The following is a 12310-nucleotide window of genomic DNA, read 5'->3' as shown; positions in this document are numbered from 1 at the left end:
ATAGTAAAAAATAAGCTTTAGACTTGTACAAGAGCCATTTTAATTCAACTACCTTGAACAAGGACTGAACTAGTCTGTTATACAAAGCCAAAATGCAATGCTATTTTAAACTGGTTTCTTCGTGCTGGGTGAATGCTCAAGGAGTTTTGTTCAGATTTATTAAGTATAAAAAGTTTTGGCATAAGAACAGTTTTGGCATTACAACAAAAGATGATGATTTCCAAATGAATATTTAAATTGTAATACAGAAAGCTATTTATTTTTGAAGTATTGCCACCACCATATTTGAGGTTAACTATGGTTATATACAGAGAAGTAAAAAGGTAAAGAGATTGTCTGACAACTTTACAATACTCTGACTTCAGTTTAATGTCAGAGAAATACCATTACACATTGTGGTATCTTCCGTAAAGCCAGTGTTAGAATCATGGTGTTACTATACACGTGCCTGAGCAACGGGCAAGGATATTAATACTAAACATAGCTATCTGTGTTGAGTGGGCCTTCCTAAACTTCGAACTGTGCCACAGGAAAGGCTAATTTTACTAAGAGTTATGTAGCACCAGTCTCCAACCCTACAGGGGATCCCTGCTAATTATTTCCATTAGTACAGGGGTTCTCAACCTTTTTCTTTCTGAGCTCTCCCCCCTCCTGCAACATGCTATAAAAACTCCATGGCCACCTGTGACACAATAACTAGTTTTCTGCATAGAAGAGCCAGGGCCAGCATTAGGGGCCGGCAAGCAGGGCAGTTGTCTGGGACCCCATGCTTCAGGGGCCCCTGCAAAGCTACATTGCTCAGGCTTCAGCTTCAGCCCTGGGTGGCAGAGCTCAGGGCCTCCCCACCCCAGGCTTGAGCCCCATGCAGTGGGGCTTTGGCCTTCTACCCTGGGGCACCAGCGAGTCTAATGCTGGCCCTGCTTAGTGGTCCCCCGAAACCTGCTCGCAGCCCCCAGGGGGCTCCAGACCCCTGGTTGAGAACTACTGCATTAGTAGACAGTCTGGTCCTCACCCACTGAAAATGTTTTAAGTCAGTCTGATCATCCCCTGCCCTATACAGACTGCTAGTTTGATAGCTGTGTTAGCTGAGTGCTTCTCCCTTCTACAGTCACCCACATCTATTGAGCTGGTGGATTGTGTGCCATATTCTAGCTCAACGGTCACCAACTGCTTGATTGTGATTGACTAGTCGATCCTAGAGGATCTCCCAGTCAATAGTGATCTCCAGCAGCACAGTAGGGCTACTGCTAAGACAGGCTCCCTGCCTGCCCCGGCTCAACGCTGTTCCCAAAGCCTGCCCAACGCTATTCCCGAGAGGGGAGGGGTGAGAGGAGGCACGGAGCCTGTCTTAGCAGCAGCCATGCTGCACCGCCAACCAGGAGCTGCTGGAATTAAGTGCTGCCTGGTGGAAGGCTGCACCCCAACCCCCAGCCCTGAGCCCCCTCCCAGAGCCATCACCCCAATCCCTTCCTGCACTCCAATGCTCTGCCCTAGCCCGGAGCCCCCTCCTGCACCCAAAATCCCTCCAAGAGCTTGCACTCCTCATCTCCTCCTGCACCCCAAACCCCTGCCCCAGGCTCAGCCCAGAGCCCCCTCCCACCCTGCAAACCCCTCAGCCCCAACCAGAGCCCACACCCTCTCCCAAAGCCCAACCTCCTACCCCAGCCTGGTGAAAGTGAGTGAGGGTGAGTGACTAAGGGATGATTGAGTGAGTGGAGCAGCGTAGATCCTGGGTTGTCCTTAAATTCAAAAAAGTAATCTTGGGCGTAAAAAGGTTGGAGACCACTGGTCTAGCTCCTACCAACATTCAATGCAGGTGCTACTCCCAGCTGCTAAGGCACAGATAAGAACAGTGATTACAGCATTCACAGCTAATATTTTGAGCTATTGTGATTTAGCTACAACCTTACCTGCAGAAAAATATGCATATGACACCTGACCAAGTAGACTCTTGGGCAAGACTGCAAGGAGTCTTCAGTTTGACAGCCTTATTAGAAAGGGGCAGAGACTGGATAATTAGCATATTTTAATTTTTTTTTTTGGCACAAGGAAGTTTAACAGGTCTTGAAGGTACATTGGTACTAGTTGGGATAGTAAACAGAGTATTATCCAATATTAGATTTCTGTGAAGAAAATGATGTACCATCAACTCTGCTTCTCCAGACCAAGCATATACCCTTACCTGGCTCCTAAGATATCCTTTTTGGCCAGACCAATTCCAGCTATGATCTTCACCCTCACAATTCGTGTGTTTTCCTGAAACATAAAATAAAGTTTTCACCCTATTTATAGTTAGAGTCCATCCCAACCTCAATTTAAACTTTATTTTACCATAGTTTAAAAACAAACAAAACAAACGAACCTTTGGCATAACTGATTTCAGACTGAAAGCTAGTCTAATCCAGATACTATATTTTGATGGAAATCATCCTGAATTTCAGTAGCAGATTTGTTTTACTTGCATCCCTTATTAAATACTACCACCACTGATTCAAACCATGCTAAAAACAGAGCTTAGTTAACTTGAATTGCCAATATCCCAAAGTTATCATGATATGTCCTCCAGATTACACATTTCTTTCCTGGAAGACCAAAAGAATGAAGAGTCTGCTCAACAGGATGAATCAGTCAGTAAGGAAGGAAATTCCCAGAGACAGAGGACAACCGAAAGAATAAAGGATTGTTATACGCTGCAAACGGGTTTTTCATTTGTATATAAAAACCTCAACATTACCTCTGCAAAACGCTCTCTTATGGGAAACATATTACTTCAAGTGGTAGGTATCATAGAATCATAGAATATCAGGGTTGGAAGGGACCCCAGAAGGTCATCTAGTCCAACCCCCTGCTCAAAGCAGGACCAATTCCCAGTTAAATCATCCCAGCCAGGGCTTTGTCAAGCCTGACCTTAAAAACCTCTAAGGAAGGAGATTCTACCACCTCCCTAGGTAACGCATTCCAGTGTTTCACCACCCTCTTAGTGAAAAAGTTTTTCCTAATATCCAATCTAAACCTCCCCCACTGCAACTTGAGACCATTACTCCTCGTTCTGTCATCTGCTACCATTGAGAACAGTCTAGAGCCATCCTCTTTGGAACCCCCTTTCAGGTAGTTGAAAGCAGCTATCAAATCCCCCCTCATTCTTCTCTTCTGCAGACTAAACAATCCCAGCTCCCTCAGCCTCTCCTCATAAGTCATGTGTTCTAGACCCCTAATCATTTTTGTTGCCCTTCGCTGGACTCTCTCCAATTTATCCACATCCTTCTTGTAGTGTGGGGCCCAAAACTGGACACAGTACTCCAGATGAGGCCTCACCAATGTCGAATAGAGGGAAACGATCACGTCCCTCGATCTGCTCGCTATGCCCCTACTTATACATCCCAAAATGCCATTGGCCTTCTTGGCAACAAGGCACACTAATAACCTAAAGACGATTAACAGAGAGCAAAGCCAGATCTAGACTAGGAACTTTTGCCAGTAATATCAGTTAGGGGTGTGATTTTAAAAAAAAAATTACATTTGTGTACTGGCAAAAGCCTTAATGTAGACAGTTAAACAGATCTGAGTGCTTTTGCCAGGATAGCTTATTTCATTCAGGGGGACTGGTATAAACTATATACTGGCAAAAGCACTCTTACTGATGTAAGTTGAGTCTATACCAGCAAACCATTTTTTAGTGCAGACTAGACCTTAGTATCACTACAGTTTGGTTTGTTAAATTCTAGGTGTTCCTTCAGCGGGGGTGGAAAGGATTGCTCATTATTCAGGGTAGAACAATAACAGCATAATTTAGGAGCTATATATTCAGAACAAAGTTGGCATGCTGTAAGGCTCTGTATATCATAGCATAGGATGCCTTATCAAGTTTAATAGATTAGACCTCTTGGGATGACCTCGGAAACCAACACAATTAGGTATGCTAGAACTGTTCCAATGCCATTTTGGAAGGAGAAGGATTAACAATTCCCTGCTTTGATAATAGCTTTGTAAGTGACCAGTAGTTTGAGACCTCTCTGCTGGACCCACAGATAACTCATGCCTCCCCATGTGGGTGTGTGCGAGAGACAATCTAAAGGGGAGAACACGTGATTGCCCCATATGTCTCCTCTGCCCAGCAACATTACCCCCATCCTGCACCCAGCCCAGGTCCGCTGCCACTCTCCCCACCCAATGTTACCTGAGTGTGGGGGAAGGGGATTCCGTCCTTCTCCCGCTACGCCACACCCTCCCGGCACGTTTGGCTGCTCTACCTGGCAGCCGTGCCCGGGCGGGCTGGACCTGCTTCTCATGCAGCTAAAGTGGCCACCCTGGGTCTCTGCTCTATGTGGTGCAGCAGCTCCCTGAAAGAGCGTGGCTGCAAAGGTGGTGGTGGTGCCCCCACACTCTGCCTCTGCAGACCTGGGCCAAACAAGCTGGAAACATGCAAGAGGGAGCGGACTCCAGCTCACTTGGCCCCTGACCTGGGCAGCCAGGCTCAGGCAGGGGGATGCTGCTACATGGCTAGCAATCACGTGGTGGCCAAAAGCTTTGGTGGCATAAGATTGCCAATGATGACCATAAAATAGTGTGGATCGATATTCACTTTAAGGACCTAGCTAGAAATTGATCCAGGTGATGCTCAATCTGTAAGGGAGCTATGGCCCTTTGGGATTTGCCATGATGGAGTGCAAAAAAAAATTTCCTTCCCACAACCTCAGATTGGGGAACAAGAGATTCCCCCCATTCCCAACTTTACAATGTTTAGAAAGTCACTTTGGGCTAATAACCTTGAAGAGATAATGCTCAAATGGTAGTTTGGTGTGCTCAGCACAGGGAAGAGGGCAAGGACATGTGGTGTGGGTTTTAACCAGGCCACAACTTTTATTAGTCAAATTACATCCATGGTTCCTGCTGGGGGACAGCCCACCAGTCACTCCCACCTCACTGATCCTTTGCCAATTCCCGAGGGTTCCCTCTGCAGGGGCAGCCAATCATCACACTAGGAGGGTCTCTGGGTGCCTCCACTCGCCCACTAGCATCCCTGCCTCTTTCAGGGGTTGAGGCAAGAGGGGACAAAGACCCCCTGCCCCAGCCAGCACTGCCATCAAGTGCATTGGTGAGGTGGTCCCTTATGCTAGTACCCCACCCCCTGGTTTGCATTTGTTCCTAGGGGGTTAGTCACAATGCCCCCATTTTGAAAGGAGATGCCCACTACGTTGCCTTTTTGGATCTGGAGCCTAAACCAGTAAGTTCCTGCAATGGGCACCTGCCAAAAGTTGTGACAATTAAATGACTCAATGGTCTAAACTGTGACCTCTGGGAGGGGGAGAATTCCAGCCCTTCGGTAGCCCAAAACCCCACCCTGAGGTTCTGCTACAAGGCAGGTAAGAAACCCAACCAGCATTGGCCAATCTACTGGTACAGTGAAAAATTCCTTTCCAGCCCCAAAGCAGGCAACAATCACAATCCACAGTGACCTAGATAAGAGAGGGAGGGTGGATAAACTATTGGAAATCAGCAAACAGGAAGTGGCTCTGAACACGACTCCTATCATGGATCTAAATCTCATGCGAAATCCCTCAAGATCTTATGGTGCCAAATCTTGTGAGATCTCAAGCCTACCCCAGAAGTCCGGGGTAGAAGTTCTAGAAGACTAGAAATCTTGCAGGACCCAGTCTATGCTGTCCTTTTGCCCTCCCCCATTTCAGGAGCCACCAAAACAAACCCCTCACTAGGCTTGGGACCCTCTTTGCAAAGCTGCAACTATATTATGCTATTTTTTGCCTCACCCCCAAGTCTGTTAAACATATTAGCTACAATAGATTTTGGCGCTTAACTCATTTCTATCATCATAAAAACAGAACTACCAGGTATTAGACTTGATAGTTTGTTGAATAGTTCAATGAGGGAGTCTTTAAAAAAAAAAAGCAGCAGAGTGTAATCAGTCAAAAGCTCATGACCTAATACTAGATTAACCTAGTAAATATACAAAGCTAAGTACAGCAGTCTGAATATACTAGACTGTTGGTATGAACAATGTACTCTTTATCAATAAAGCTTCAATACAAGAATTAAAGAATGAATGGCATTTCACATCATGCATATAACAACCCAAGACAAGTCTGAGTTTATGCAATAATTTGATAGGCTTAACAGAGATGAAATTCAACAAATTCCAGCATATACACAGCTTCTCAGAAAAGGAGATAAAGCTTGCACTGAAATTTTTTTAAGTAGTTCAAGTATTTTTTATTCACCTGAATGACTAGGCCTGCACATTACCAGTCTTAATTTTAACACTGGGTGAAGATGCAGTCTCAGAAGATTCTGTAGACCAAAGAACTTTTGAAAGGCACAACCTGTGACAGCATTTTCAAAACTGGAGACCTATTGTAGTCTGCTACTTTGTGTGGTTAAAATGAAGTTTGGTTACATAAAAACGTGGGTGCCAAACATAAAATCCACAAAGGGAATTTAGGCTCCTAATTTGTATTCAGGTTCCTAATGTCCATTGATTTCAATGGACATTATGAGCTTAAGGGGCTTTATGGATTCTGTCCCAAAAGCCAAAATTTATATACAGTACATACAGTTTAATCTTAAAAAAAGGCATAGTAACACCATATCTGCACTGTTAAAACTGGAGGATTAGGCAGTAATAAACACCCACATTCTTCAAAAGCAGATCTGTTGGCCACAGGTAGAGTTCTGTATTGGTCACAACGTGGGCAAGGTAATATCTTTTATTGCACCAACTGTGACCCCAGACCTGAAGAAGAGCTCCATGTGGCTCAAAAGCTTCTCTTTCTCACCCACAAAAATAGGCTCAAAAAAGATAGTACCTCACCCACCTTGTCTCTTTAAAATCCTGGGACAGACATGGCTACAACTACACTGTATTAGTCTCGACAAGTCAGTTGTCCATGATGGTTTCATCCAAGACCAACCTCTTCTGAAAATCTTTAATAGTGGAAAGGAGTGGGAGAGAAGAAGTCCATGATGTGGTAGGATCAAAGGCCAGGTCAACACTACTAAGTTAGGTCAACACAAATCTACTTGCATCAACTTAGTTATACATGTGGCTGCACTTAAATTGGTCTCCCACCTGGTAAGCGGCCAGTTACAGTGAAGCAGTAGCACCACATCTCAGAGCAGCACAGAGCCATGGTCATCCTAGTGAGGTCAACACAGCATGAGTAGACACTGCATTAGTGATGTTGACTAACAGTCCTCCGGCATGAATTCCACAATTCCTCTCTCCCTGCAGTGATAATTCCAGTCACAATCTCCACTGCCCTGGAGTCACAGAGGCTGGATGCCTGTTCTCCTACCAGGACCTCCTTTCAGCTCCCCCCGAGGCTGTGCAAGTACAGCTGTGGCTCACTCACAGAAACAACAACTTTAGGAGTAGATTGAGCAGGGGGATGCTGGCAATGGGGCATGACAGGGATCAGCAGCAATGCAGCATGAAAGTGAAGGAACTATGCTAAGCATACCACAAAGCAAGAGAGAGCAACACAAGACCTGATGCTGTACTGCAGACCTGCTGCTTTCACTATGAACTGCATGCCAATCTTAGCAGTCACCCCATTGGTACCCTGCAGGTGACTGTTGATATTAGGGATGTAAAGCAGTCAGCGGTTAACCGGTAAGCATTACTCTTATCAGTTAACGCAGCCTAACTGTTAACCCCCAACACTTGGTGGCCCGCGTCTACAAGCCGACCTCAGGAGTGGCCCCCAGCCTGCATCTGCTGGCCAGAGAAGCCCCAACCTCTTTCCATTTAAATCTGTTAACCGGTTAAACGATATCATTTTAATTGTTTAACCGATGAACTTTTAAAACAATATTTAAATCCCTAGTTGATGCCTATAACAACAACCCTCCTCCTTGCTGTTCATGGCAGGGAGGAGAGGACAGTGGACTCAAAAAACGCTGAGAGCCTAGAACTATTTGAAACTCCAGAGGAGTCTAGCCAGTCCTGCCAGGAAAGCGCAGATGAGCTCTCTGACAAAGGGGGAGGAAGCTTGGATAAGTGTGTACATGAACTAATCTTTGCAGTGTGTTTTGTTTTGTTTATTTGTTTTCCTTTCCCTCAAACCTTCTCCCCCCTCCATTCTTCCCAGGACCTTTGTCCCCATATAAAAATGGCACTTGGCCTCTTCACAAGTTAAGACAAACTGATTGATTTTTAATTGTTTTACTGGGATAAAAAGTGAGAAAATAAAAGGTTAGAGAATACATTCTAAAAAGAGTTGTACGGCGGTCTTGTTACACAATCCACATTAGGTGAGCATCATGTGCTTGGGTGTAAGTACAACAAACGGAGGTAGAATCAGCCTCCACTTTTCATTTCTTTGGCTTGCTGTGCTATGCAGGGGCCCATGAGAAGTATGCTGTTTATCACAGAGGTGGGCAAACTATGGCCCATGGGCCACATCTGGCCCACAGGACCCTCCTGCCCAGCCTCTGAGCTCCTGGCCCAGGAGGCTAGCTCCCAGTCCCTCCCCTGCTGTTCCCCCTTCCCAGCAGCCTCAGCTCACTGCACCGCCGGCGCAATGCTCTGAATGGTGGGGCTGCGAGCTCCTGCCGGGCAGCGCAGCTGCAGAGCAGCAGCCTGACCCGGTGCTCTGTGCTACGCGGTAGTGTGACTGGCTCCAGCTGGGTGGCATGGCTGCCTGTCCTGGTGCTCTGGACAGCACGGCTATAGCGCTGCCAGCCACTGGTGCTCCAGGCAGCGCGGTAAGGGGGCAGGGAGGCTGGATAGAGGGCAGGGGAGTTTGGGGTGGTAGTCAGGGGGCAGGGAATAGGGGGATTGAATGGGGGCAGGGCAGCTTTAGGACAGCTGGGCTTTGTGCCTCTGTCACCCTCAAGTGAGAGATATCAGCCAAAAATCATTGCTTGTGAGAACAGTGCCAATATATTTACTGTCATTTCCCTGTACCGAGAGAGGGGGCCAAACCATATAGGAACATGTGACATTATTCCCCCCTGCCAGGCCACATTCACCATGGTTTTGAGCTTTAGAGAAGTCTGTAGCAAGGTGCTCCAAAGCTACAGGGTCAATAAGCATTTCTTATTAAGGGTATTTGGGAGAGTCACGTAAAGGGAGTTGAGAGACTTCCCCCCTTTCTGTTGTGACTGTAAATCTAACAGTGTATGTTTTTATCAGCAGCCCCTGGCACTGTGGCCTTGAGGGGTCTCCCCCTGCTCTACAACTGCTGAATGTCTGACCCTGATCAGAATGACAAAGAAGAGGACTAGGAAGGCGATATTCTGTGAGCTCCTTCAAGCCACAGTTGTCTTGGACCATGATCAAAGATCTTAGAGGACCCTTTATTCTCAGTCTTTCCTCCTCTTTTGTATTCTACAGTGGCTGCTGCACTGAGAGTGGGAAATGCACCATGACATAATGGGGTTGCTTAGGCAACACACAAGAGTTGCTGAGCATGGCTGGCCTATAGCCCAAAGATCACACTCAGCAACCTTTGCAGTCATTGAGAACTCCTTGGCTACTGCTCTTTGCACCCCCAGCATTCCACATGGCACTGTGGCGTCTATCCTTACCTCTACCACCACACAGTGGGATAAGAACCTTAGCTACACACATCCAGACCTGTGAAAAAAAAAAGATATCACAGGTTGGTGTGTATACAGCCACAATGAACTTCATTGGACTACAGCTTACATACACGGGCATAAAATGTTTACTGTTTATTTCTTTTTCACTCAGGATTGTTGGCAAAAGCTTTTAACCTTGTTTGTTTTTATTTGGATTTTATTGTATGCCAAACAGCAGTTAACAAAACTGAAGTTCTATTTTTAGAAAGCCTAAGTATTTTTATGAGTTCACACCAGGAGTTGTGGAAAAGCAGAAGGCAAAGGCCCAGTGATATTTATGAATGTACTTCAAGCATTATGGAACTCAGCAGCAGGGAAAGACCCTACCAACTCGGGTGACCGCAAGTCCCATTTTGGCCAGGACAGTCCTTTAAGCCCTATCCTGACTTTTTTTTTTTTTTGGGGGGGGGGGCGGGGGGGCGCAAAAGTCAGCATTTGTCCCATTTGCGCAAGAGCAAATGGGACAAAGACCCACTTTTGTCAAAACAGTACAGTGCAGAGGAATGTGGTGGGGGCGTGTGCATCGATGCCAGCCCCATGCAGGGGGGCAACGCCAGCAACATCAGCCCCAGCCCCACACGTGGGGGGGACAGGCAGGTCTCTGGTGAACAGTGACCCCAGCCCCACATGCAGCTGGAGCCAGACCTGACCTAGCCCCACATGGTGTCCCCATTTTCCCTTCAAGAAATATGGTCACCCTATTACCAACATAAAATCTAAAATACACAAAACACACTGGTGATGGGTTGGATCACAGAAACCCCTTTGGGACTGACACCTGACCTGCCTAGACTACCTTGGAGCCGGTTTTCCCTGCCAGCTTGGGACTTCAGTGCCTTGCCTTGTTTGAGCCAGACATGCTTGCCTGCTGCAAACACAGATCCAAGTCTGAACCATATCCCGCACAAGCTGCAGGCTTAACTGAAAACAGCCTAAGTGCTCCTGTCTCCAGCACTCAGATACCTGACTCTCAATGAGGTCCGAACCCCAAATAAATCTGTTTTACCCTGTATAAAGCTTATACAGGGTAAACTCATAAATTGATAGAGAGATATGCATAGCTGTTCTCCCCCCCCCCCCGGTATTAATATATACTCTGGGTTAAATAAGTAAAAAGTGATTTTATTAAATAAAAAGTAGGATTTAAGTGGTTCCAAGTAATAACAGACAGAACAAAGTGAATTACCAAGCAAAATAAAACAAAACATGCAAGTCTAAGCCTAATACAGTAAGAAAACTGAATACAGATAAATCTCACCCTCAGAGATGTTTCAATAGGCTTTTTTCACAGACTGAATGCCTTCCCAATCTGGGCCCAATCCTTTCCCCAATACAGTCCTTTTTCCAGCTCAGGTGGTAGCTAGGGGATTTCTCATGACTGTAGCCCCCTTTGTTCTGTTCCACCCCCTTATATATCTTTTGCACAAAGTGGTAATCCTTTGTCCCTTCTGGGTTCACACCCCTCCTTCTAAATGGAAAAGCACCAGGTTAAAGATGGATTCCAGTTCAGGTGACATGATCACATGCCACTGTAAGACTTCATTACCAATTGCCAGCACACACATATACAAGAAGACTTACAAGTAAACAGAGCCATATACAACCAATTGTCCTTGTTAATGGGAGCCATCAAGATTCCAAGCCACCATTAATGGCCCACACTTTGCATAATTACAATAAGATCTCAGAGTTATATTTCATAACTCTAGTTTCCAATACAAGAATGATACATTCATACAAATAGGATGACCACACTCAGTAGAGTATAAGCTTTGTAATACCACCTTACAAGAGACCTTTTGCATGAAAGATATTACAGTTACATTATATTCACACTCATTAGCATATTTTCATAAAATCATATAGAACGTAACGTCACTATTTCACAGAAAAAACAGAACTCTACTGTGGCTGACTAGTAAAGTGCTCTTTTAAAGCCTCCCTCAGCCACAGAGCTCCACGGTTGGCTCTTCTAATCGGGACTGGTGCAACCACTAGGCAAAGTAGGTGGCCGCCTAGGGTGCCAAGTGGTTGGGGGTGGCCAAAAGTGCACTCTGGGGAGGTGGTGGAGCGGAGGTGAGCTGAGGTAGGGGGGTGCAGCACGCAGGGGAACCGCTCCCCACCCCAGCTCACCTCTGCTCCGCCTCCTCCCCTGAGCACGCCGCCCCACTCTGCTTCTCTCCCTCCCAGGCTTGCGGCGCCAAACAGCTGATTGGTGCCACAAGCCTGGGAGGCGGGAGAAGTGGAATAGTGGCGGCGTGCTCAGGGAGGAGGCGGAGCAGAGGTGAGCTGGGGTGGGGAGCTGCCGCATGGCTCCCCAGGCTGAGGGGAAGAAGGGGGGGGGCAGGGAGCTGCCGCACGGCTCCCTGAGCCGGCAAGCACACGGTGGAAGTTTCACCTAGGGTGCAAAACATCCTTGCACCGGCCCTGCTTCTAATGGCCCTCCGGCTGTTCCAATTCAGCACACAGCAGGTCAACCTCACCCTCCACCCTGGAGCAGCTTCCCTCCTTTGCCAATCAGATATTAAGCAGTATACAACATGCAACTACAAGCAGTGGGATGTTTTTCCTCACAGGGATCAAATCTAGTGAATAAAAAACTCCAGCATTCCTCCATCTACCAAAAGTACATTCAACTGTTATTCTACACTTGCTGAGCCAGTAGCTAAATCATTCTTTGGTGCCTGTTAAGATGGCCAGAATACAGCTT

The 12310-nt window shown here is 46.5% G+C and overlaps 1 protein-coding gene across 1 annotated transcript in view; it reads right to left on the bottom strand.

The window, feature by feature from the left end:
- NEDD4 (NEDD4 E3 ubiquitin protein ligase) overlaps positions 1-12310 on the bottom strand; it is a 128414-nt gene that overhangs the window by 99261 nt on the left and 16843 nt on the right. Inside the window, exon 2 of the mRNA XM_073303793.1 lies at positions 2183-2256. Coding sequence (XP_073159894.1) covers positions 2183-2256 — 74 coding nt within the window. The remainder of the gene's footprint in view (positions 1-2182; positions 2257-12310) is intronic.

The sequence above is a fragment of the Lepidochelys kempii genome, chromosome 10 (genome assembly GCF_965140265.1).
Source record: "Lepidochelys kempii isolate rLepKem1 chromosome 10, rLepKem1.hap2, whole genome shotgun sequence".
Classification (NCBI taxonomy): Eukaryota; Metazoa; Chordata; order Testudines; family Cheloniidae; genus Lepidochelys; species Lepidochelys kempii.
This window is presented reverse-complemented; position numbering and strand designations above follow the sequence as displayed.